Raw genomic sequence first — 27,699 nt, 5'->3', positions numbered from 1 at the left:
ACCAGGGCTGGGTGTGGTCAGCGCTTGACGCATCTGGTCCACAAGCCGTGAATTTGACACCCCTGGACTAGAGTGATGCATAGTGAGGAGACAACAGCAACCAACTGTGCACTCAATTTAAAATGCACTTCCTTTTTAAGGACTCCTCGTATGGCATCCTGCTGTCAGGGATCGCATATTGTTTCTGAGAGTAACATAACTTAGAGATAAAGTCAAGAAAATAGCAGATACAGATTTATTTCAATTCATTCTAGATCTTGGACCATTATCTGAAGTATTTGCTTTGTTGTGATGAGTGTAAGAGGTAGCTAGTGTAAGAGGTAACTAGCGACAGGAATGCTAAAACAAAATGAAAAAGTCTTCTTTTTGTCTGTCACTGTAAAACCTGATGGACAATAGGAAAGCAGTTCTGAATTAAATGAAAATATAATAACATAGTTGGGAGCCAGGTTAGAAACAAGGAATGGCTGGACCTAGTGTGGACAATATTTTCTAAGCAATCCAATTAATATGGAACGTTACTTTAGTTCTCATGTTTAATTTTTTTAGAATGAAAAATAACTCAAAAACCATCCCAAAATAATTTTGGAGCACCCCTAATGATGATGGCAGATACCTTATATGCTGAGAGCATAAGATGAAAATGTCAGTCTTTAGAGCTCAGGATAAAACAGTTATTCTCCAATGCAGCAGAGAATAAAAAAGTGAAACCAGTGAACTAGATAGCACTGGACCAAAACAACTGATGATTAGAGGCAAGTTCCACTTGTACAGTAAAGCTATCATTATCAGATATCAATAGAAATACAAGAAATGTTGATTAATTCAATCACGATTGTCTAATAGATTTTCTCATTTCTTTATCTGATTGTTAGTTTTAGCAATGTTAGTTCTGGGAGAAGTTATAGGGCTTAATATTCTGTTTAAAATTTCAGCCAACCGGGTCTTTGCAAAAGTTCTTGGTGTTCTGAATTCTCATTGCTATTACCCAAGCTGCTCTACAACCCTCAACTAGCATCAGTTATGACTATAATCCTCTACTGAACCCTGTTTAAAGCAAACACCATACACTTTGCGATTCCCCAGGGTATCTATTAGCCACACCAAGAACTATTTAGTATAGGAGTCACAATTTCAAATTGTTTACAAGTGCCACACACAAAAAAATATTAATTCATTTTCAAAGAATCACAGCACTGAAAAATGTGTATACAGAGACAGAAAAGTTTCTAGTAACTCAAAAATGAAAAGCTATGAAACAGGTTTTTCACATTGACCACTTAGATGCCTTATAATCTAGGAACTCCAACACAATTTCAGCTGCCCATATCCTCCTTCATTTTTCTTTCTCTCTTCTTTCTGACTAGGAAGTTCTTTGTTTCCCTTGGCCTTTTTTCTCTTTGTTTGCCCTTCTCTTCTTTCTCCCTTTGTGGTAGAGTCCTTCCTTCCTCCCTCCCTTCTTTCTTACCTTCCCATCTCTTATCTTGTTGACCAGATCTCGTTTTCAGCAGCCTTCTCTTTTAATCTCCTGGGCAGCTCTGGCCTCTCTTTTCTACCCAAACTTTGCCTCTCTGATTCACCTGCATAAAAATCCACTGCTTCTCCCATGCTATAGTGAGTATGAGATATAGTGGTAGTTCCTAGAAGGTGATGCTGGATTATTGTTTTATACACATACAAATAAATAAATAAACATCTGTTATTAAACTTTTCTTTGGCAGTGAGATAACAAGCCTCCTTATCTTAAAACAGGGAACAAATAAAAAGCATATAAAGAAAATCATTTTACAAAATGTTTCAGGCAAAGCTTTCAGACCTCCCCAATTACTGAGCTAATTACAGTGAAATTGATCTCAATTGTTTAGGATATAAAAGTGATGCTGGTACAATTTCACAATTCCTAAAGCAGAAAAGGTAGTATTAGGAATAATAAATGTAACTACAACTCCACATAATCAAAGAACTGGTTTAGATAATATTTCAAAATTTTGTTATTAAGATAAGAAGGAACAAACAAAATATCCAGTACTGATAACTATATGTTCATAATATGAATATGGTTGGAAGATAATTCATTTCATTCCATTAATTTTTATTATCCTTGATTACCATCTAGTATCACTTGGTGCTATATAAATTTAATTAATAAAATAAATAGCTTGTCTGAATTATTAAAAATCCTCAAGAAATGCTGCATTGTCAAACAAAAATGTGGTGGCTGCAGTGATGATATCCTTATTCATAAGCTGTTATTTCTGAATGAAGCTACCCCAACTTCTGCCTCATTTATTCAATAGATCATACTTCCTTCAGTGAATACAATGTTTTAAATTATTTCATGGCAGATGCTGTCTACAGAAAATAGGCATCTTTATTATACCTTAGTTATTGGTTCTGACATCTTGGCATGCTGAAAACTACTGATGCAAAATGCTAAATGTAGAAAACTAAACCTCAATAACCAAACATCATTCAGTGTCAGCTGCACCCAAATAAAACTTGCACAACGAATGGAAACACTGTGGTTTACTTATATTCATGTACAGACAAATGCTTGCTTAGATATAAATACATACAGATCTGTCAATTTAAATTAAGTTGGGCAGATTTTTTTTCTCCTGCCCAAAAAGGAAATATTTTTAAATACTTTTATCTTGTCTTTTTATTAAATTTGTTTGCCACCCATCTTGTTGCAAGGCAACTTTTCAAATGTCCATTTTCAGAGGGGTGTGCGATTTATTCCAATGTTTTGAGCTCAAAAATGGTCCTTTAAATGTTCAAAATGTGGAACAAACCACCTCATATTATAAAGTTTTATTATTAAAGTAGTGTTTCATTCGCAGAGTATTGGAGTGTTGTGTTATCTCACCGTAGCATAGTTACAAATTCTTCCAGTCATGCAGATTTGGAAATTAATTAGCCAATAAAATAGCAGTTGTCACCAGATGTCAAAGTAACTTGATAGCATCTCAGTAGATAAATAACTAAAGATTTATTGGCGTGAGTCCATAGAGGGGAGGAAGTGATGGGTAAAGCACATGCCCGAGAATCATTTGGGACACACGAAAGCTAAGCTACTTCCTTCTTGGTATGTGGAAGCAAAATTCATGAGCTGTAATTAACACAGTTATCACTGCTATTTTCTGTAGGTACTGTGCTTTCTTTTTCACGCAAATTGGCAAATGAGTAACTGTACCGGCTTCCCGAATGCTATTTTGCAGATAAGTTAAAAAAGGAAAAACATGGCGAGTCCTTGGATGGTGAAAGTGCTTTCATTTGGTTTACATTAATATTGGACTCTCACCACAGACTTTTTGCATTTTTAATTTGAAAAACACTTTATTTTTTAAAAATTTTCTTTTAATTTTGAATAGAAATATCCAGAGAATATATTTCCTTAGCATTCTTTGTTTCCTGGCTAAGTAACATAGCAGCGAAGTATTCAGATTACTGACAAGCAAGGATGGCTGATGTGCAGAAAGGACCTTTTGATTACATGCAGCCTTCGGTTGAAAGCTTTTTAAAAAAGTTTTACGAAATGATAACAGCGGTGGCAAATATTCAAATGCATGTTGCTCTTGATAAACTAGATTCACAACAGGAATGTGATTTGAAAGCTGCAAACCTTTTGGGAAATCTGGAAAGAGATATGGATTGTACAGATGTAGAATCAACTGAGCTGATTCCATATACCTCTCTAAAGTTCAAGGCTGCATTTTTTTTACCATAGCAGAAGTCTGTCTGAATGGAGAAGTGATAAACTGGTTATTCCTAGGAGGACTAGGACATTGGGGAATGGATTAGTCACCATTAACCAGAAACCACTTTCATCTGGACTTTGTTGGGAAGATAGCCCGATTGTGGAGACTGAATTTATTATATTTAAATAGATAACAATTGATAAGAGATGGTAATAAGAAATAAATGTGTATATTTGATGCAGGACAAATTAGACTTAATTCTTGGGGTGATTTGGGATAGGTAAGATGCCATGGTAAATTTTCTACAAATTGGATTACGTGTGAGAATCCGAATTATTCCTGTAAAGAATATAGCCTAAGTAACTCCATATTGTACTCTTCCTATGACCTGAGTTAACCTGAGTTATTTTAGCCGTGTAAGACATTTAACAAGGGGAAGTATGTATGACGCCTGTTCTGAGGAAACAAGCCATAAAATGATGTTTGTACCCTTTAAGGTGTGGCATGCTGACCCAAGCAAAATTAATAGAAGGAAGATATCATGTTCCACTTACCGTATATACTCGAATATAAGCCGATCCGAGTATAAGCCGAGGTCCCCAATTTTACACCAAAAAACTGGGGTAAACTGGGGACTCGAGTATAAGCCGAGGGAGGGAAATGAGGCAGCTACCGGTCAGGAAAGCCTCCTCCTCAGCCGAAGGCTGGCGGCCCCCGCCCTGCCTCTCACTGCACCGCAGGGCTTCCCGCTAATGCAAAAGCCCGCCAAGTTTGCACCATCCGTATAATGAAAAAAGAAGAAAAAAAACTCGAGTATAAGCCGTATATACTCGAGTATAAGCCGAGGGGACGTTTTTCAGCACAAAAAACGTGCTGAAAAACTCGGCTTATACTCGAGTATATACGGTAATTGTTTCTGTAAAAGACAGAAGGGAAGTATATTCTCTGGGGGACTTTCCTGAGGAAGAAGATGGTGCTGAATAAGCCAAAATGTTATGTAATGTTTGAAAAACAATGATAAGTGGAGGCGTTTTAATTGCCTTGTTGATTCTTTGAAAATGTATTTAAACCATGTATTCGGAGCTGTCAGAAGTTCTCTCCCTTGCAGAAAACCCTTTTGCAAAAGTTTTTTTATATATCTTTTTAAAATAAATCTGCTTTTGCTTGCTCATGGCCTCCATTTTCTTTTAATGAGGTTTACTGTTTTTTTTATAAATCTCACATTATGTTGCAGTTTAACAGAGGTTTTTGAAACTTTAATCTTGTCTTTTTATTATTATTGTTCTTTCTGCTGTCATTAATAAGATGGCCAATAAGTCAATAATTTGCAAATAGGTTTAGTAGTTTCAATTTAGGAATATTGGGAAACCAATATTCAGCTAATGTATTAATCAGTATTCAATTAGGAGGAGATAATATGTGTATATGTGTTTTTTTTTAATGCACCCTTTTTAATATCTTGTTTGTTTTGTGTCTTTTCTTTGTTTTTTTAATTTGTTGGAGTTTTCTATTTTATTTTCTATTTCTATTTTAACTTTTTTCAAATAAAATAGAGTTTAAAAAAAGAAATTTGCTGAATATTGGGCAGCAGATAAGATAACCTTTTTAGTGAAAAATGAAGGAGCAATTTGGTTTATTCTCTAGGGCAAAATATTCCACTGGATTTGTTTTGCTCTGAGCTTGAAATATTGCTGCTATTATCATATCAGATATAGGCTCCCTCCATGAAAGTTTTCTACCTCTAATTATTGCAGTTAGAACTATGTGGGTCAAGGTATTTTAATAAAAAAAAGTTTCAATGTTTCATATGTTCGAAAATATGCAGTATAGGAGTAGAAAAATTACTTAATACCAATGTAAAACAAGGCCAAACTTGGAAAACTTTTTTTTAAAGAAAAGATTTCCTGAAACATTAAAAAAAAATGCAATTAATTGTGAGAAATTATTTGTTTCTGATTATTAAATGAATAAATGGAAGTTAAATAAAAATAAGAGAAAACAGGGGTTTTGTATTTACCTTTCTTCTTAATGAAGTTTTTTATATGTGTCACAAGGAATTACAGATATTTCTTACTTGTCCCTAAAATTCAAACTCATTTTAAACAAACAATTATTTTTAGCCAACCTAAATAAACACTGATGAATAAAAAACTTAATTGTAAGCACAACCTTACAAATTTTCCTTACAGCCAATGGACAACTATCCCCAAGTCACTAATCACTACAAACCAGAGGTTTCAAACTCGCGGCCCACGGGCCAGATGCATCATGCACTGACCAAGCCCGGTTTAGCGAAGGGGAAAAAAGTCAGAATACATCACGTGACACTGCCATGACGACCCAAGTTTGACACTCCTGCTATATAGACTTTAAATATTCTGGATTTTTTTTCAATTCTAAATTAAAAAAAAAATCCAAAGTCACAATGATCATGCCCTGCTCCTCCAGATAATCAGAAATTATATACATTTTTTTCAGACACCAAGTGTTATACTGCCAACTTGACCTAAACATAAAAGCAAAAATAATTGATCCTCAATGGAATTATAATGGGAATTTTTTAAAAAAATGCTGAGAAATGGAGGCAATACAATATTTGATTAACAAACATTCAGAAATTAAAATTTGTAAGGAAAAGAAAAAAGTTAAAAATACCTGGGGAGATGATGGATTAAAAGCCACATTGATTACCGATTCAGTGTGTCCTGTCAGTTTATAAGAATAGGTGCTGGAATGCTTCTCATATATATAAGCCTGAAAAAGAACCCATATTTAAAGTTACCAATAGCCAACCAAGGAACAAGAATTTTTTATTTTAAATCCCTCTTAGCAAAATGTACACTTGTCAAAAGTCCAGCCCTTCATAAGATAATACTGAACAACAATCCAATGCTTGCCTTTGCTCAAGGACATTCGGGTGAACGGGTAGCGGCGGCGGCGGGAGGCTCCGCCTACCCCAGACATCTGTGAGCATGTGCAGAAGCAAACTGGTAGCGACAGGATTTGAAACCCACTACTGCAGCCAAGGCAGACACTAATGCAGTGGGCTTTGATTTGCAGGGTCGTGCTGAGGAATTTGGAAGATATCTGCACGATAAAATCGCTCAGATCTGAGATGGGCTGGACACAGATTGGGTGGATTCAGGCGGGACGACGGAGGCAGGTCTTGAGAATATTATTTGGGCTGAGTTTGACTCTGTGACTCCCGAACACATGGACAGGATACTGGGGAGGTTGAACGCCACCACATGTTTATTGGACCCATGCCCCTCCTGGCTGGTGCTGGCCACTCAGGAGGTTACATGAGGCTGGCTCCAGGGTATTATAAGTGCTTCTTTGGCGGAGGGAGTCTTCCCAGCCGCCTTGAAGGAGGCGGTTGTGAGGCCCCTCCTTAAGAAGCCTTCCCTGGACCCGGCTGTTTTGGCTAATTACCGTCCAGTCTCTAATCTTCGCTTTGTGGCGAAGGTTGTTGAGAGTGTGGTGGCTTGGCAGCTTCCCCGGTACCTGGAGGAAACTGTCTATCTAGACCTATGCCAGTCCGGCTTCAGGCCTGGGTACAGCACGGAGACGGCTTTGGTCGCGTTGATTGATGATCTCTGGAGGGCACGGGACAGGGATTGTTCCTCTGTTCTTGTCCTGTTAGATCTGTCAGCGGCTTTCGATACCATCGACCATGGTATCTTGCTGCGATGGCTGGAGGGTTTGGGAGTGGGGGGCACCGTTCTTCAGTGGTTCTCCTCCTACCTCTTCAACCGTTCGCAGACAGTGTTGACAGGGGGGCAGAGGTCGACCGCTAGGCAACTCACATGTGGGGTGCCGCAGAGGTCGATTCTCTCCCCCCTCCTGTTCAACATCTATATGAAGCCGCTGGGGGAGATCATCCGTGGTTTCGGGGTGAGTTGTCAACTGTACGCTGACGACACTCAACTGTACATTTCCACCCCGAACCACCCCAACGAAGCCGTTGATGTGATGACCCGGTGTCTTGAGGCCGTTCGGGTCTGGATGGGGACGAACAGACTCCGACTCAACCCATCCAAGACGGAGTGGCTGTGGATGCCAGCATCCCGGCACAGTCAGCTAACTCCATCACTGACTGTGGGGAGGCGAGTCGTTGGCCCCCAGGGAATCGGTGCGCAATCTAGGCGTTCTCCTGGATGCACGGCTGTCTTTAGAAGATCACTTGACAGCCGTCGCCAGGGGAGCTTTTTATCAGGTTCACCTGATTCGCCAGTTGCGCCCCTTCCTTGATCGGGACTCTCTATGCACAGTCACTCATGCCCTCGTTACTTCCCGCCTGGATTACTGCAATGCTCTCTACATGGGGCTCCCCTTGAAGAGCACCAGGAGGCTCCAGCTGGTGCAGAATGCGGCCGCGCGGGGGATAGAGGGAGCGTCACGTATCTCCCGTGTAACACTTCTCCTGCATAGGCTGCATTGGTTACCGGTGGTCTTCCGGGTGCGATTCAAGGTCCTGGTTATCACCTTTAAAGCGCTCCATGGCATTGGACCAGGATACTTACGGGACCGCCTGCTGCCGTCAACAGCCTCCCACCGTCCGGTGCGCTCTCACAGGGAGGGCCTCCTTAGGGTGCTGTCGGCCAGACAATGTCGGTTGGCAGCTCCCAGGGGAAGAGCGTTCTCTGTGGGGGCTCCGACCCTGTGAATGAATTGCCCGTGGGGCTACGCCTTCTCCCTAATCTTCGGACCTTTAAACGCGAGCTCAAAACTTTCTTTTTTCATCAAGCAGGGCTGGCCTAATGTTTTTATTGAGGGTTTTTAGTGGGGCTTTTAGTATTTTTAGAATTTTATATCCTTATTTTAATTATTTAAAGTATTGAATCAGTTTTTTAACCAATTTTGTATTTTAACTTTTTTTTGGTATCTATGTTTTATTTGTGATGTACACCGCCCTGAGTCCTCGGAGAAGGGCGATATAAAAATTTGAATAATAAATAAAAATAAATAAATAAATAAACTTTAGTGTTAGCATAAGTCCTGGAAACTTAAAAAGTATAGAAATAAAGGTTCTTGGTGTGTACCATTTTGGGCTACTGGAATAACCTTTTTCTCACAGAAATATATTGATTCTTTTAAACCTCTTAAAACCCTTAAAAACAAATGTCTATAAATTATTCCCAGAGTACATAGACTTGCCTTCTCCAGAAATTATACATTTATTCATTTTGAACACAAAATGGATTTACAAAATCTATTTGGATCACATTTTTATTATTACTCATAAAAGATACATATATCTTGTATTTAATATTACCAATGAGAACCAGTTCTGTTAAGGTACCAGCTAGAAATAAGGAGACAATGAATCCAAATCTTGGCTTAGCTATAAAGCCAACTAGAAGCTTTGGGCTAGATGAGCTTTCTCAGCCCTCAATAAACAAGGCAATGGCAAGCCACTTCCAAATAATGTTGCCAAGAAAACTACAAGGACTTGTCCCAGCAGTCAGCAAGAGCCATAAATGACTTACAGATACTGAAAAAGAATCACCATTTGATATTAATTGTATCATATGTCTAATACTATTTAATACTATTCATATTAATATTTTAATAACTCTACTTTCAGACACATGTATCTATTTTTCAGACATTATTTTACAAATAATATCAAAGTACTCTTAAATAATTGAAATTATCTACTGATCTATAAAATATTTTTGACTAAATGTGAAAATAAACTCTTGTTTGCATCCAGATTATATGAACAATTGGCAACTGAGAAGCTGTCTGTAAATTAGCTGCTAGACGAGTGTATATTTTGGACTCAATCTGTGCCCTCAAGGTCACCTAAATGGTGCAAATGGGTGTGGAACCTTCTTAGAACTGCAGAAAGAACTGTGTTGTAAACAGGAGATAAGTGCTGTCATATCTCTCCTCCTCTATTGAGACAGGGCTGTCCAATCTTAATGTAGATGGCCTCTTTGAGCCCTCTTTCAAACCAGAGGGTCCTCTCTGTCCAGAATGTGGACTTTGCTGTTTTCAAAAGACCTTTGTCTTTCAAATGCAGATAGAGTTCTGAATCTGCATCTTCTAAATTCTGAATCTTGTCCTGATTGGTTTATTCTTCTATGTTGTGCCATGTGTTTGTGAAGTGGTTGTTTTGTTTCTTCAATGTACATGATCACAACACAGTCCTTTCAACAGTTCAAAGAAGGTTCCACATCCACTGTTCATGTGTCCCTGAGGGCACAGATAAACCTCCAAATGGCCTCAACGACTCTCACAAAGAGTGCTAATGACTAGATGACTGCAACGAATATAAATCCTGGCATTCTCTAGTATTCACTCAGAACTGAAGAAGCTTCTTGGATGAGAAGTGAAATGTCTTCAAAAAAACAACAAAGTCCAGTTGTCTTTTGAAAAAACCTCTGAGACATGCACTCATCTAGTTAGGTGATACCTGATTTAGCCATTGTACTTGTGAGAAGTATCTTAAAGACCACAGATTAAACATGAGCTAGCAATATGTTGCAATTGCCAAAAGAGTCAATGCAGTCTTCACCGAGAATGGTCAAGATCATGGGGAATGCTAGTACTATTTTTTTGCCCTGGCCAGACTGCACTTGAAATGCTGTGACTTGGTGACATACACTAAGTAAATAAACAATTGTGACCAGTTCTGGTCGCCACAAATATAAAAAGGACAATGAGAACTTGAACATCCTGGCTCCTGAAGTCATGGACACGCCATCACTGGCATCTTTCAAGAAAGGATTGGACAGTCATTTTGTGGCATATTATGAGTATTCTTGCACAGGCAGCGCATTGGTTTAGGAGACCTCCAAGGTCTCTCCCAATCCTATGATTGTATTCTTGCTTCATACTACATGTACATTTCTATTATAGATCTCCATTATGTATTCATTTCAATAAGGTATCATTTAAAAATATGCAAACAAAATAAAGTATTGGGTGTACCTTTTTTCTGGAACAGCCATTTTTCTACTCAAGTATTTCCGTATTATTTTCAATAGTTCCTAACATGTTTCAAAAATATATCAGCACAATCTATTTATCCTATTTATATGTAAGTCTCCTGTGCTACTTCTATAATATTCTATGTTTAAACATTAGTAAATATTTTAACTGAAAATATGTAGCCTTATTTTAGGAAAAGATCCTCAAACTATGTAAACTATTCAACCACAAAAAAACCTTGTCTTTTTAAAAAGAAGATACATAAGAATGTTGCTAATGTCCTGTTTCTGTTGTCATAAATCAAAGGGGAAAAAAAACAGAAAAGGCTTTAACTACTTTTGTTTGGTCTGTACCAAATAGTGAGATAAATTGGTTCTTACTGGCACCTGTAACTAGGGCTATAAGAAAATACATATTGTACTTGCTGCCATTTTTGTTTTGTTTAACTTGGTATATTTACTATTATTTTATTTATTGTCTTATTCATTGTTGTTTTTATTTTATAACTCTGTAATTTTAATGTTATGAAATGACTACAATACAAATAAAACAATTCATTTCATTAGGAAAAATCTTAAAATCTGAGTCCGACTCTCATAACAAAGTGAGGCTGCAGAGTAATCCCCATTTAAAAATGGCTGGAAAAATCTTATTGGGCAGATTTTGCCATGATGGTTTAGTGCTCACTGTCAGGAGATATATATATATATATTTGTTTTCTGAGGTTTTCGCGGGTGTTTGTATGTAGGTCTTTGGTTATTCGGGTTTTCTCCCGCGTAAAATTGGAAGTGTCTTGGCGACGTTTCGACGAAGTCTCATTCGTCATCTTTAGGCTTCAGCTTCGTGCTTCTGGGAGCAATGTGTGATTGCAGCTGTTTCTTCCTTTTTAACTGCTAGTGGGGGTTTGAACTGATTGGGTGGGATCTTGGCTGTGCTCTGATTGGATGGGGTTTTTTTTGTGCTCTGATTGGCTGGGGGTGTGTCCTGTTTGGGTGGGGGCTTGGTTGTGCTCAGGTTAGTCTGAATTGCAGGATTTGAGCTGGGGAGCTGCACTGCTGCTGTTTGGCTTCGTGTTCATGTTCGTGCTACATCTTCGTAATGGGTGTCAGTCTGCCACATTTCAAACCACTCCAATCCATACATGCAGCAGACTGACACCCACTATGAAGATGTAGCACGACCACCAACACGAAGCCAAACAGCAGCAGTGCAGCTCACCAGCTCAAATCCCCCTGCAACTCAGACTAATCTGAGCACAACCAAGCCCCCACCCAAACAGGACACACCCCCATCCAATCAGAGCACAAAAAAAACCCCATCCAATCAGAGCACAGCCAAGATCCCACCCAATCAGTTCAAACCCCCACTAGCAGTTAAAAAGGAAGAAACAGCTGCGATCACACATTGCTCCCAGAAGCACGAAGCTGAAGCCTAAAGATGACAAATGAGACTTCGTCGAAACGTCACCAAGACACTTCCAATTTTACGCGGGAGAAAACCCGAATAACCAAAGACCTATATATATATATATATATATATATATATATATATATATATATATATATATATATATATATTTATATATATATAAAATGGTATCTTTAAAACCTTTGAAGCACAGCAAAAGGAAAATAACTTTGATGAGACAAATGAATGGCAATATAAACAGTTAAAATACTTATTAGTTACATTATATGGGTAGACGAGACCAAGAAATCAATTTCACGGTAAGACTAGGATTATTTTGACTGGGACTGGCTTTAATAACAGAATCTTGCCTGATTATGCTGTACTCCCCCCTCCTCCTCTTTATATTCCAGTGAATTAAAAAGGTGTCTGCTTGAGCAGCTGCCAAGTATTACCTTGTTTCTCAGGACTTAAATAGTGCAGCCTCTTTTGTCAACAGTTCTTGAGGGGTTTTGATTCAGACTAATCTTATTGCATTCCTTTGACAAAGTGACAAAATTAGTGGACCAGAGGAATGCTGTCGATATAATTTACTTGGACTTCAGTAAAGCATTTGATAAAGTAGACCATAACCTACTACTAGATAAAGTAGAAAAATGTGGGTTAGACAGCACCACCACCAGATGGAATCGCAACTGGCTGACCAACCGCACTCAACGTGTAGTCCTCAATGGAATACATCCACATGGAGGGAAGTATGCAGTGGAGTACCCCAAGGCTCTGTTTTAGGCCCAGTACTCTTCAACATCTTCATCAATGACTTGGACGAGGGGATAGATGGGGAACTCATCAAATTTTAGATGACACCAAGCTGGCAGGAATAGCCAACACTCCAGAAGACAGGCTCAAGATACAGAAAGATCTTGACAGATTAGAACATTGGGCACTATCTAACAAAATGAAATTCAACAGTGAAAAAAGTAAGGTTCTACATTTAGGCAAAAAAAACCAAAACGCACAGGTACGGATATGTGGTACCTTGCTCAATAGTAGTAACTGTGAGAGGGATCTTGGAGTCCTAGTGGACAACCATTTAGATATGAGCCAGCAGTGCACAGCAGCTGCCAAAAAAGCCAACACAGTTCTGGGCTGCATAAACAGAGGAATAGGATCAAGATCACGTGAAGTGTTAATACCACTTTATAATGCCTTGGTAAGGCCACACTTGGAATATTGCATCCAGTTTTGGTCACCATGATGTAAAAAAGATGTTGAGACTCTAGAAAGAGTGCAGAGAAAAGCAACAAAGATGATTAGGGGACTAGAGGCTAAAACATATGAAGAACAGTTGCAGGAACTCGGTATGCCTAGTTTAATGAAAAGAAGGACTAGGGGAGACATGATAGCTGTGTTCCAATATCTCAGGGGTTGCCACAAAGAAGAGGGAGTCAAACTATTCTCCAAAGCACCTGAGGGTAGAACAAGAAGCAATGGGTGGAAACTAATCAAGGAGAGAAGCAACTTAGAACTAAGGAGAAATTTCCTGACAGTTAGAACAATTAATCAGTGGAACAACTTGCCTGCAGAAGTTGTGAATGCTCCAACACTGGAATTTTTTTTAAAAATGTTGGATAACCATTTATCTGAAATGGTGTAGGTTTCCTGCATGGGCAGGGGGTTGGACTAGAAGACCTCCAAGGTCTCTTCCAACTCTGTTGTTATTATTATTATTATTATTCTCCTTTATTAGCAACAGCTTTATACATTTCTGTCATGGTTATCTTTCTTACTGTCTACAGGGATCTTCATGGCTTCCAGAACCTGGGAAACATTTGTGTATTGAAGAAAGCTTGATAAATACCAATCAGCAATTTACAATCATGAATATTTGAATAACATTACAAAAACCAATTTCAATTATACATAACAAAAATAGAATAAAGAATTGGAATAATCTGCTCCCTTGATGGCAAACCTATTGCACGCGTCTCACAGGTAGCACGCAGTGCCCTTTCTGTTGGCATGCGAACTGACGCCCCAGTTCAGCTCCGTCGTGCATGCACATGTACCTCCCACTATCCAGTTAGTTGTCAGGTCTCTGCCGCGCATGCACAAGGGTGGAATGTATGCTGTGAGGTGCAGTGTGTGCTGAGAGGCCGCACGTGGATGCGCAGGGGTAGGAGTATGCGGGGGCTGTGCATGCATGCATGGGGGCATGCGCACATTGCATTTTGGGGATCTGGGCATGTGTGCATGCATTCGTGCGCATGCGCTTTGGGCACTCAGTCCGGAAAAAGTTAGCTATCACTGGTCTACTCTGTAAAATACATGTTTTCAGGTTTTAAGAAATGTGAAGTATATTTTATACTATTTAAAAACTGCAAAAACTGTTTATTGGAGTTTTCAGTGGATGATTATAAAATGCAATGACTCGCATTTTATTACCATTTTTATATTGGAGATGTAGTCAGTTTTAAGGCATTTTTTTGTATGCAATTAATTACTTATTTATTCAATAGTATTACTATTGTTCTTGGAAGGAAGTTTAAAGTTTAGACTCATCAATATGTTGCTATTCCACAAATTTGGAATTTCAATTTATGGAGAACTTTGTACAAACAGTACAAAGTAATGCTCATAATCATACAGGTAATGCTCAAGATACAAAAATCCTTTTAGTGACCTTTCAAAGTTACAACAGCACTGAAAAAAGTGACTTATGACCATTTTTCACACTTATGACCTTTGCAGCATCCCCATTGTCATATGATTTACATTCAGATGCTTGGCAACTGACTCCCATTTATGATGGTTGCAGTGTTCCGGGGTCATGTGATCACCTTTTGCAATCTTCTGACAACCAAAGACAATGGGGAAACCAGATTCACTTAACAGCCGTGTTACTACTTTAACAATTGCAATGATTCACTTAACAAATGTGGCAAGAAAGTCGTAAAATGGGGCAAAACTCACTTAACAAATTTCCCACTTAGAAACATAAATTTTGGGCTCAATTGTGGTCCTAAATTGAGGACTATCTGTATTGTGAATAAGCTGATTATAGGCACAAAAGCCAACTAGGTAATTTTGGGCCAGTGACTCTCTCTCAGCCCAATATATCTCATAGACGTTGTTATGGGGAAAATAGAAAGAGGAAAGAGTATTAGGTATGTTTCCCACTTTGAGCTATTTATAAAAAATAGTACAGGTGGGATAAAAAAAATCTAATAAATAAACTCCTGGAAAGATGTTTGTACACCAGATTGTAATGGTGGTTAAATGAAAATTGTTAACTCTTAGAATACCACATATTGTCAGAAGTAAACTACTATACATACACATTTATCTTCAGATCCACAAGCGATGAACTGGCCACAAGGAGAAACACTAATGCCACATGGATGACAGCGGCTATTATGACCTTCAAAACGACGCTCGCACCTGCAGAAATTTAATAAATTTATGTACTACGAATTTTAAAATAATTGCTTCTAAATTTACTCATTCTTTTCACTGAAGTGCATATTCTATTTATCTCTGCCTTACAATCAACATCCAACAGGTAAGATGGACAGCCAATAAATTGAATAAATGAATGAATGAATGAATGAATTGAATTGAATATGATATACTGTAACATGCTCCGGTTGCTCAAAAAAATAAGAGAATTTAAGTATATTGTGTATTACAAAATACTTAAAACTTATTTTAAGTATTTAAATAGATTTTTAATAAAATATTATTGAATTTTATAGGTATGTACATACAACTATATAAATTATAGTTTTATAATTTATAGTTTATATATATAACTATATATAATATAATAAATATATAAACTATAAAACTATTGGAAGACATACATAAGCAGAAAAAGTTGCATTCATGTTAAGTATCTCAAGGAAATGGTATTTGCCTCAGATTTAATTAGAACTTGCAGTGTTAGATGCAGAATTGACTTTTTTACGTTATTAGGACTATTTCACTATTTCTATATATTCAATTTGCTATTCTCTAAGCATTACATCTGTTGTGATTAGGAAGAGAAATTCAATACAGCTTATGTTTAATCAGCTTATGTTTCCAAATATTTTGTGGTATTGATTTACTTAGTCCTAGTAGATTTTTAAAAATTTATTTTTAGTACATATAAGGATAGTGATGCATGAGAGAACATGTGTATGTTTAGTCATATATGTACAATAGTGCATTCAAGAAATGTAAATTAGAATAAGGGCACTGTTCCTAATTTAGCTAAAACAAACAATTGACATGAAGTTCTATGATTTTCCTTTCCAAAATTTGATGAATGAGTTGTAAGGATTTCTTATCTTTCGTTGAATACCTGCATCAGTTTATTTTCCAATATCATTTTTAGTTTCTTATACAGATTCAGAAATTTTTCAACACTGTTCTACATGACGTCTTTAAGACATAAATTTAAGAAACTTTAAGTAATAGCCAGGATGCAATGGAATGTATCTATGAAGGGGAAGGTGGTGTGATGGATTTCAGTAATGCAGAAGTTTCCCAAGGAGGAGGGAACACATTCCAAGGAGGGGGTGGGCAAGACAAAAGACAACACAGTTTGGAGATGGATCATGGAGGGAGGAAGACATTGAGCATGGCTATATTCATAGGTTAGGGGAATATAGGGTTTGTCTGGCAAGATTCTGTCTATAAGGCAGAAGCAAATAAACAACTGAACTTTAGCTGGATTGTTGTTCTTGGTTGAAACCTGACACAATAGCATAATATGACTAAATAACTTAGAAAACTGTCTTTAATAACAGTAATTTAATACAGGAAACATTCTTGAGACCAGTTTGACTAGTCCTTCTGGCAATAATATGGAAGCCATTTGCCACGATCTTTTTCCAAGACTTTCCGGTCTACCCTATAGTCCTGGGATTTTCCAGTGACTCCCCATCCAAGAGCTAATCACTTTCCATCCTGCTTAGTTTTGAGATTAACCAAGAAAAACAGTGCCCCCATCTATTTCAGTAAGAAATTATTTATCTCAAAAGAAATTTGTAAGAGGCTTTCCGCTGAGTATCTTATTCACAGTGGTTATTATATGCTGCAGAACATATTCAACAAATCATCTGGATAAAATAAAGGAAATAAATGATCCTACTATTAAACAATTGGGCATTCCATAACTGAGTACAATATCTTCTTTCTTTTGTGTCTGAGATGGAACTCTAAGCAAAACCTCACTCAATATTGTCTCTTTGATTAATAGATGAGAATTTGTTACATTGTAGTAACAGCTAATCTGTTAACTCCTGGAGGTCTCAGATTTATATATGAGGATGGTGGCTCCTGGTTTATGGAAATATAAACCCATTTCATCTGTTTCAAAGGCGTAAAATAAGTCCCAAGGCTTGTAGATCTTATTTGTGAAGAAATCGTTTATCTAAGCTGCTTTTAAAATTTGGCTGGAAAACAATTAAAAACCTTTACACATTATTCAAATTTTTACAGTGGAAGCATAATATAGTATAAAATTATGAAATTCAAGCTAATAGTTGTCATAATATACAATTATGAAATCCAGACTCATATATCTCTGTGGATAAACATTCATGGATCAAGATGTTCATAGATCATAAAGGACATGTATCTTTTCCTCCCTTCTGATTTAACATAGAAGCAATCAATAATTCAAATGCCACGTACTGCTGAAAGCAAAAATACTTACAAATGTTTCAAAGAAATCAGCTTACGGCTGGTATTCTATGCAATTAAATCCTTGTCACATAACTTTTAGGTGCTACAAGTAAGACTGGGATAACAGGCATATAGTTAATATGCTTCACATGCAGTCTATAAGTAGGATAAAGGCAGAAAATGCCCGAAATAATATCTGGAGAGTCTAAAGCAAACCAGCTTGTCAATATTTCTATGCTCTTTACATTACAAATTGCTCTAGAAATAGATGACAAACTTTATTTCACTAATAATTTATTTAATGACTTGCCTGATTTTTCTTTACAAAAATTATGCTTCTGAAATCACGTTTATTAATTTTTATTCCAACATTCCATCAAAGAATTGCCTTTCCTGTGGCTCGTTAGAGAAAGATTACATTTGTAAAATGTAAACACAGAAGTAATTCCAGTAGCAGCAGAAAGTACCCCTTACTGTGGCAACACAGAGAGAATGACTTCTTTTGCAATTTTAAAAGTATGAATTGGCTCATAAAGAAGAATAGGATCTTTCAAATAAATTGGGTCCAAGTTATATATAACTATAGATCATAACCAACGTTTTGATATGGCTCCAGGAACAGACTGCCAGCAGTGGAAGGGTATTAAGAAGGGAATTGCATATTCCTTTTAATCAGTTCTAGACATCTGTCTGGCTGCAGCATTTTGGACTAGCTCTTTTCTGTTTCTGAGTACTTTTCTCAGACTATGTTATGGTAGTTCAAAGGGCATTTTACAATAGCACGTGTCATCATGGCCAAATCTGACATCTCCAGGAATGCATAGAATTAGTTGTCATCCTTAACTGTGCCAACGCATTTCTGGACACCACAAAAACCTAGGTATCCAGGTTCATAAGAGAATCCTAAAGGACTCACAGGCTCTGAGTTTTCACAGATAAAATTACCCTATCCAGTGCACCTTGAAGCATCTCTGTATTAAGAGCCATAGTGGCCCAGTGGTTCGAATGCAGCACTGCACAGCTAACTCACTGCTCACTCCAGGAGTTCAATTCTGAGTGGCTCAAGGTTGACTCAGCTTTCCATCCTTCCAAGGTCAGTAAAATGAGGACCCAGATTGTTGGGGGCAATATGCTGACTCTGTAAACTGCTTAGAGAGGGGTAAAGCACTATGAAGCGGTATATAAGTCTAAGTGCTATTGCTATTATCTTGCCTATGTTTCTCCCACCATAACCTTCTGAATCCTCACTCCAAGAACTGCTGTCTCACTACTTTGCTCAATCCATAAGCTTGCACTGCATAGGTATTTCTTATTTAACAACCACTACTGAGCCTGTCAACTTAGCCAATAAACAAAGTGGTGACTAACTGAAATTGAGACTCTGTTTATGATTATAGACCTGCGAAAGTCATAAATGTGAGTATTGGTTATAAAGTTACTTTTTCATTACCATCATAACTAAAAAGTGATTGGCATTAAAGACTGTTATCTTCTTCATATAACTCTGGTAATTTTTGAGACAATTGTGCTTTTAGTGCAGATAAGAAACTAGGCATGAAGATCCAAGGACCCATACACCTGACTACCATGAATGAAAAAAAGAGAGAACTACTTCAGTGTGCAAGCTTCTCATTTATTGGGAGAATTTGGTCAGCCAAAAAATGTATAGATAGGATTTTGGCATGATCCAACCATTTCTACATTCTTATTTCTCTTTTTATATAAAAGCTTCCTAAATCTGCATACAAGCAATGGCTGTTGCCTCTGATAGAATATTTTGAAACACTTCTACAGCTTCATTACTAGAACTTTTGATCCAAGGTGCCGGTGAATACTATTTTTTTATATAAAGAATGCTTACATAATTTGGAAATCAGATTTTAAAATTTCCACTAATTTGTTTTACTAGCCTTAGTATTAGGAGCCAAAATGGAGAAGACCATCTATGGTATAAGCCCCACAAAGTCAACTGCCACTGAGATCATAGCACACTACAATGATGTTAAATTAAACCAGTCAACAGTACTGACATAGACAATACAAACTAGAGGAAATATAAATAGAAGGGAGAAAAAGGAGGGGGGAAATCAAATACTTTAGAAGTAACCAACAGTATTATTATACTATATAATTTAGGATTACAATATAGATAAATTACACAGTATTTTAACTATTTTACCATGCTCCTCAAATCTTAAATTAATGTTTTTTTAAAAAACAGCAAGTAAGCAACCTGTTAAAAAAATCAACTGTTTACTATTCATGAATAGTAGTTAAACCAATTGATAGGAAAAACATAAGGATATAATACAGTTAACCTTCTATTCCACATATTTCATTTTACTATATTTAGACATTTGCTAGGAGTAATAAGTCATTATTGTTTCAAAAAATGTGCTAATTCTTATTTAAAAGGTAAGATTCTGTTGGGTTTTTTTTAAAAAGAGTTGTCTCCAACTTCTTCCAGACTCATTTTTTTCCAAAACATTTGACTTGGACATTTAATGATTTACAAAGATCTCCCATGTGTACTTTCCTGTACTGCTTCTGTAGTTTGTAATCCTATATTGAAATGTTTTTCAGTTCAAACAACTGAACACTTTTTAAGGATAAAAAAGTGCATTCCAGTTTGTTAAGTTCATTGCAATTTTTTAAAAAATATGTCACTTAAATTTGTGAGGGGGGAGTAACACAATGCCATTTCATTCATAACAACAAAAACTAGAGTAAAGAATCAATTTATAGATAGTTATATCATAAATAATATAAACTTGCATATTCAGTTATAATCAACAAAAATCCTGTAGTGTCTCAGAGGAAGAAATGCATTACACATATGTTTTTGTAGATTACAATTTACCTCATCAGATAGAATGTACAACTGTCTGTAACAAATTGTTAATCCTTAAGTAAAGTAGTCATGGAATTCTGCCAATTGGGATACATCAGTTTTTCCCTGTACTTATATGTCTGACTTATGTGGCACATACCCATGCTCCCCAATCATTCCTCCTCATGAAATTTCTTCTTTTATATTTGTCTTTCTACAAGCTTTCATAATATTTTTTTCCAGTCACTGGCAGTTCCTCACATGACTAAGTTATGTTTTAATAAAGCAATATTTAGATTTTATTGGTGAGAATGTGCTTAAACTAAGGAACCTATGCAATATTCTGCATGTTTTTCCCCAGTTTAATCTCATGCAAGGACAAATGCAGACTGTCTATTTTTCATCATGTTCTTAAATAACTACAAAATCTTTATTGGTTGGTTGTGTGCTATATTCAGGACGTGGTGTCTCCAAAGCACAAGTGCATTTGAGGAAGGCAAAATGCCAGAGAGTAAACATTTTGACTTTTATATGACCCCACAATCATTCTTACAATTTTGTACTCCCTAAATTATATGATATCTAACAGAAATCAAAAGATAATTTATGCCTGGGGATAAATTAAGCAAGCAAACACATATTTATTCAGAAATATTTATATGTTGCCATATTTCTGAGGCATTCTAAGAGCAGCTGTTTCCAAGCTGGACTAACCAAACGTCATCAAATTGTGCAGAAGTTCCATAACTTTGCAAACTTCAAAGTGTGAACTCTTGCAAGAAAAAAATATATTAAAAAGCACTTTAAAGTGTAATAAAAAAAACATGACAAACAGCAAAATGACTGGCTGTTACCTCAGAGTTCTCAAATCCCAAAGTTTGATGCCATCACCAATGGCTGCTGTTAAAAAGAGATTGTAAGCTTCATGTGGTTGACAGCTAAAAGATGATCCCTACAAGAAAAACAAACATCAGTTTAAAATTATAATAACAGGTATAGTTTAGAAAACATTTCCACTGTTAGAACTCCACAGAAGAACATGTAATAATAAATAAAATAATAAAAACCAATACTGACAAAGGATTTTTCTTCAATGCAAATGTCATACAACCATTCAGAGAATTGTTAAATATAACTTTCACGGTACTCTATTTCTGCTCATTGATGCTTATCTTGTTACTACGGTTTAGAATGCATTTATAAATCATATGAATTCCTGTTGATTTTATTCAAAGTGCAACTCTAGGAAAGTAAAAAACTATTTTGGAGCCAAAGGAAATCACTTTATAAAACAGCTTCTTCTCCTAGATCAACCACCATCTTAAGGCTTTAAGTTTTTTTGAATTTGCCTTTTGCAGCCATTTTTGAGAATTGAAACAGGTTTTCATCAGCAACATGAGTCAACTATGGTTCTGAAATTATGGAAAGATCATTTATAGGCATCTATGTCTCTTCTTTGGAGACAATTTACTTTGCAGTTGAATGAAAATCAACTTTTTTCTAAGTATATTTCAAACCGTTTTATAATCTTTTTTCATTTAAGATAAATTTTTATAGGAATTAATTGCTTTTCTAATCATTTTCTGATTAAAAGGAATCATATAAATATTTGAAGCATCAAACAACCATTGAAAGACCCAAAAAAGCAGGTTATTATTTGCTTATTTATAACATTTCATTCCTTTTTTATCATTTAAAATAAGGCCAAAATGGGGAATGCTGATGGTACTATGTTGAAAGAAAGGCAGAAAGACAAATTAAATTACATATAGTCCTGGATTTTCAACCATAATTGAACTTGCAATTACAGTTATAAGCTGTGATGGTCATTAAGCAAATCAACAGGTGACCACACCCAATTTTATGATGTTTCCATGATTCTATGAAATCTCACAAATTCTTGTACAAGAATGCCAAATTTGTCAATAGATTTTGACATTTGTTTGACATCTCACAACTTTCCTGTTTTGCATGAAATCACGGAAGGTAAGATTTAATGATCTCCTAAAAACTGAGTTCCCCCTTTTCAAAAAAAAATGTTCAAGTTTCTGGGTCATTATGTGAGATTATATAAGGGCACACGGCATCTACAAAGCTTGCCAATCCCTTGTTAAAATGAAATTACGGTTAAACATGTGTCAAACAAGATAATTACAGCAGAGCTCCGAGATAAATTGACAATAATCCCTTGCATTCAAATGAAACTGGAACATTTTTGAGGTCTGGGGATGATCAAAAAGCATCCAAGAAACATAGTTTTGGAACTATATTTATTACGGAACTTTACACAGAGTACCTTGTGACTAATGCTAGGCTAAGAAATGGGAACACTGGATTTATAATCCTGTTTAGGCTTTCTGGATTGTATTAACAATATTATTGTCTCTCATCCAAAGCTCTGATTCAAAGGTCAATGTGTAGTCCAGTAGACAATAGGATGCCTCATTAACTTTATTAGTCAAAGAGCCAGGCGCAGGAATCTATGTGGTAGTTCTTTCTGAAAGTTCTGGCATCCTGAACACTCTCTCCCGAGAGATTTACAAAAGTAGCATTTCAAATGCAAATTGAATCTAAGTAAAGCATATGTCTTATTTTTATTAAGCATAAATCCATTGGCATTATTCTGGTACCAGAGTTGGTATTCAGCAGGTTCTGACCAGTTCTGGAGAACCGGTAGTGGAAATTTTGAGTAGTCGGAGAACCATTAAATACCATCTCTGACTGGCCCCGCCCCCATCTATTCTCTGCCTCCCGGGTCCCAGCTGATCAGGAGGAAATGGGGATTTCGCAGTAACCTTCCCCTGGAGTGGGGAGGGAATGGGGATTTTACAGTAACCTTCCCCTGGAGTGGGGAGGGAATGGAGATTTTACAGTAACCTTCCCCTGGAGTGGGGAGGGAATGGAGATTTTACAGTATCCTTCCCCTGGAGTGGGGAGGGAATGGAGATTTTACAGTATCCTTCCCCTGGAGTGGGGAGGGAATGGAGATTTTACAATATCCTTCCCCTGGAGTGGGGTGGGAATGAAGATTTTACAGTAACCTTCCCCTGGAGTGGGGAGGGAATGGAGATTTTACAGTATCCTTCCCCTGCCACACCCACCAAGCCTCGCCCACAGAACCGGGAGTAAAAAAAGTTGAATCCCACCACTGTCTGGTACTACTCTGCCAGAGGAACTGATCATTCAATCCCATATCATGATCTTCTTCAAAAGATTACAATACCCTTCAGTGATGACCTGGGGCAAACATGGGCAAGAAGAGAAATATGAAGCCCCACTACATGTAGAAAATGTGTGCTCTTAAAGCTGCATAAAGCCCTTAATTTTCCACTAACCCTGAATTGAACGCCAAACACTGAATATGCACACTAGGTTAATAGACCTTATTGTGTGTGAGAAATAACAAGGAGGCTAGGAAAGAAAACAAAGTAAAAGCAACAGGCAGGTCAGTTGACAATTTATCTCATAGATAGCAACAGAGCCCAGATAAAAGAAAAATTAAACTAAAGTATCATGAGGTATTCAAAGAGACTCCACATTAATTAACTCCCTGTTAAACAAAGGTGGGAAATTCCACTTACAGTTTCCAAGTTCCATATTTACCAGAGATAAAATTAAAAATACGTTTCTGAAATCTGTGTATTTCTTGCTTCCTTGGTCTGGCCAGCTACAGTACATGGGGCTTAAAAATGAAATTATATGAGTGTACCATATGGGGAAAAAACTTAACTAATTGTATAATAAACAAATCTTGTGTCCTTTATACTCAGAGGCAACCTTATGAGACTTAAGGATGCATTCCATCTGAAGCTGGATTACCGTAATTGTTTTAAGAACAAAATAGTTTTGGATTTTATATGTGGTGGTAGAGTAACAGAAAAAAACCCAACATATCATATACATGTAATCATGTATAAGATTAACAATTTTTAAGGCTAACAATTTGATAATTTTATATAATTTCCCTTTATGTTAATTTATTATATAAAATTATCAAATTGATACCCTTAAAAATGTTACTCTTGTGTGTGTATATACATATGAATGTATATATATTCCAAATATCCTCTTATATAATAGTAAGTGCATGTACCGCCCTGAGTCCTTCGGGAGATAGGGCGGTATATAAATATGATTAAATAAATAAATAAATAAATAATGTGCTGGACTGCACCTTCATTTTCTACCTCTAACAGCATCTCTTCCCAAAACTTTCCCAAAGGTATTTGCTCAATACAGCCATGGTGTTTTGCTGCCAGCATTTCACTATAAAGGTTGAATATATGTTGAAAAGGTTGATTTGGGATTGTAATTCCCAAAAAATTCCATTTTTTGTGAAAATAAGACCAATTTCGTTCCCCATGAATTTTGTTCCACAAATTTCAAAATGAGCTCTGCTTAACTAACTTGAAGTCATTCTGCTGACATTGGGAAATAAAACAGAGGAAAGGGCCAACATATAACAAACGATACTTGTAGAGTTTAGTACAGTTAAGTGTTGTAACAGACCAGTCTAATAAAACAACATAAAAAAACTATGTTAAAGTCATTTTAAGGAACTGTTTCAATGCTACAACAAAAAAGACATTCAAGACGGATGGCTGTCTGCAGCCTGACTAATGAGCTTAACAGCATAGTAAGGGATAAGTCAGATAATATCCCAGTGTGTCTGTATTCCTTAAATTATTGGCACATACTGCCAAAGCAACTCAGTGTTAAATGTCTTTAGCCTAAAATTAAAAGATTTGGTTGATAAGCAACCAAATACAAAATTTCAAAATTTCTAGTCCAAAGTTTGGTTCATGCTATAGGCCCATAAGGCTTAAAAAAAAGTTTATAGACCAGTCTCTTCCACCTTCTAAAATACTTAAATCAGAATCTTCCATATCCTATGGCTTACTTGGACGAGTACACTTAATTCATATTATAGCAATAGCAATAGTACTTAGACTTATAAACCACTTCATAGCCCATTCTAAGTGGTTTACAGAGTCAGCATATTGCCCCCAACAATCTGGGTCCTCATTTGACTGACCTTGGAAGGTTGGAAGTCTGAGTCAACCTTGAGCCAGTGAGAAACTGCCGAATTGCTGGCAGCCGGCAGCCGGCAGAAGTAGCCGGCAGTATTATGCTATTTGCTACTCAATCTCATTCTGATATGAGAGTTTTTTGCAGATTGAATCAATTGAATCAGTATCATGTATTTATTTCCATTGAAGAAATGGAATTAAATAAATTAACTGTAGCCTAGTTTGCAGAGTACTACAGCTTACAAAAAGAAGCCCTAGTTAAAAGGTAAAGGTTCCCCTCGCACATATTAGGGCCTCTGGTGGCTCAACAGACTAATGCAGTCTGTTATTAACAGCAGCTGCCTGCAATTACTGCAGGTCCAAGTCCCACCAGGCCCAAGGTTGACTCAGCCTTCCATCCTTTATAAGGTAGGTAAAATGAGGACCCAGATTGTTGGGGGCAATAAGTTGACTTTGTATATAATATACAAATGGATGAAGACTATTGCTTGACATAGTGTAAGCCGCCCTGAGTCTTTGGAGAAGGGCGGGATATAAATGCAAAAAAAAAAAATGTGCTGGTCATTCCAGACTCTAGGGGGTGGTGCTCATCTCCGTTTCAAAGCCGAAGAGCCAGCACTGTCTGAAGATGTCTCCGTGGTCATGTGCCCAGCATGACAAAGGCGCAGAGAACGCTGTTACCTTCTCATCAAAGATGGTCCCTATTTTTCTACTTGCATTTTTTATGTGCTTTCGAACTGCTAGGTTGGCAGAAGCTGGGACAAGTAACGGGTGCTCACCCCATTACACGGCACTAGGGATTTGAACCGCTGAACTGCCGACCTTTCAATCAACAAGCTTAGCATCTTAGCCACTGAGCCACCGCATTCCAAGCGCTAGTTAAGAATGTTTTTTATATAGCTGCATGTAAAGTCTGTATTTTGAATGGGAACAGTATCAGTGATTCATAAGTCCTTATCTCCCAAGCTTCTGTTAGTAAATTCTTGTAACCTAATTTGTAAAGTGGCAGATTAGGGCAGAAGTTCGGATTTATATTGTGGAGTCACAAATCATGATTTGAAGTTAAGTCATGAAAATAATTACTTTTAGGTTTCCTTATATCACAGAGATTCACAGAACCCTGAAACCATAATTAAGATTTTAAAGGCAGTCTTCTGCATAAATGCTAATGACCTTAGATCGGATCCAATGTTGATTGTCCCACGTACTTATTGGAACTCAACACCATTGCACTATTTAAGTATTGATCATAGTTAGTGTGACTCCATAAATATATAAAATGTTACTACAAGTATATAAACATGATGTGTGTGTACATATTTACAATTTACTAGTTGACAGCAGGAAACTTGTCATGTCAGTGAATAGTCTGGAATAGTAGTTAAAACATATCTGCATATATTAGAAAAGGAAGTATACATTTACTGAACATAAAACTCTGCAGGATACTAATGTTTCCTTAAGTAAAGCATTATTCATGGGATGGAAAACTTAAGAAGATCAGTCCAAATCTATAAAAATGAATGTCTCCTAATAAAGTTTTACTACAAGGAAAATCAGTGGTTCTGTTACACATCTTGCCAATGCATACTTTATGTACAATGTCATACTGTCTAAACATGCATTGTACTAATATGGAATAAATTAGCACATAAGAAGGAGGTATTGTTTAGACTTACTTCCCTTCACATGATATTCACAAATATCTAAGATTACGATGCAGTTTATAGTTTAAAAATAAAAAACAAGTCTAAATTATAAAGCAATCAGAAAAAAATTATTTACTTTTTTTTCTTAATATTCTTAATAATTGAACTAAGCTTGAATTCTAGGAACAGATATATAATTGAAACCAAGAGCATCTGCCTCCTAACAATACTGTTGAAAACTGGTATGCAAATCAGTGAGCAAATTAATTGTAAGAAATTTACTAAAGGAATACATTTACCAATGGAGCATAAAATAATTTATCTAATATTCCAGAAGACTAAAGACAGAGGGTGGAACTCACTGGTGGATTTGCAGTTTTCTAGTTACATCTGTGTCACAGAGCTTCTTTCTAAAATCCCTAGTATGCTAATACAACAGCAGGCAGTAGCTTTTGCAACTCACTGGAATT

At 36.7% G+C, this 27,699-nt stretch overlaps 1 protein-coding gene across 1 annotated transcript in view; it reads right to left on the bottom strand.

The window, feature by feature from the left end:
* WDR27 (WD repeat domain 27) overlaps positions 1-27,699 on the bottom strand; it is an 86,201-nt gene that overhangs the window by 16,476 nt on the left and 42,026 nt on the right. Inside the window, exons 22-24 of the mRNA XM_058167297.1 lie at positions 21,405-21,502; positions 15,386-15,488; positions 6,357-6,455 (exon numbers count right to left, since the gene is read on the bottom strand). Of these exons, the coding sequence (XP_058023280.1) occupies positions 6,357-6,455; positions 15,386-15,488; positions 21,405-21,502 (300 nt within the window). The remainder of the gene's footprint in view (positions 1-6,356; positions 6,456-15,385; positions 15,489-21,404; positions 21,503-27,699) is intronic.

The sequence above is a fragment of the Ahaetulla prasina genome, chromosome 1 (genome assembly GCF_028640845.1).
Source record: "Ahaetulla prasina isolate Xishuangbanna chromosome 1, ASM2864084v1, whole genome shotgun sequence".
In the NCBI taxonomy this organism is placed as follows: Eukaryota; Metazoa; Chordata; class Lepidosauria; order Squamata; family Colubridae; genus Ahaetulla; species Ahaetulla prasina.
Note: the sequence above shows the minus strand (reverse complement) of the source record. Positions and strands in the feature narration are given on the sequence as shown.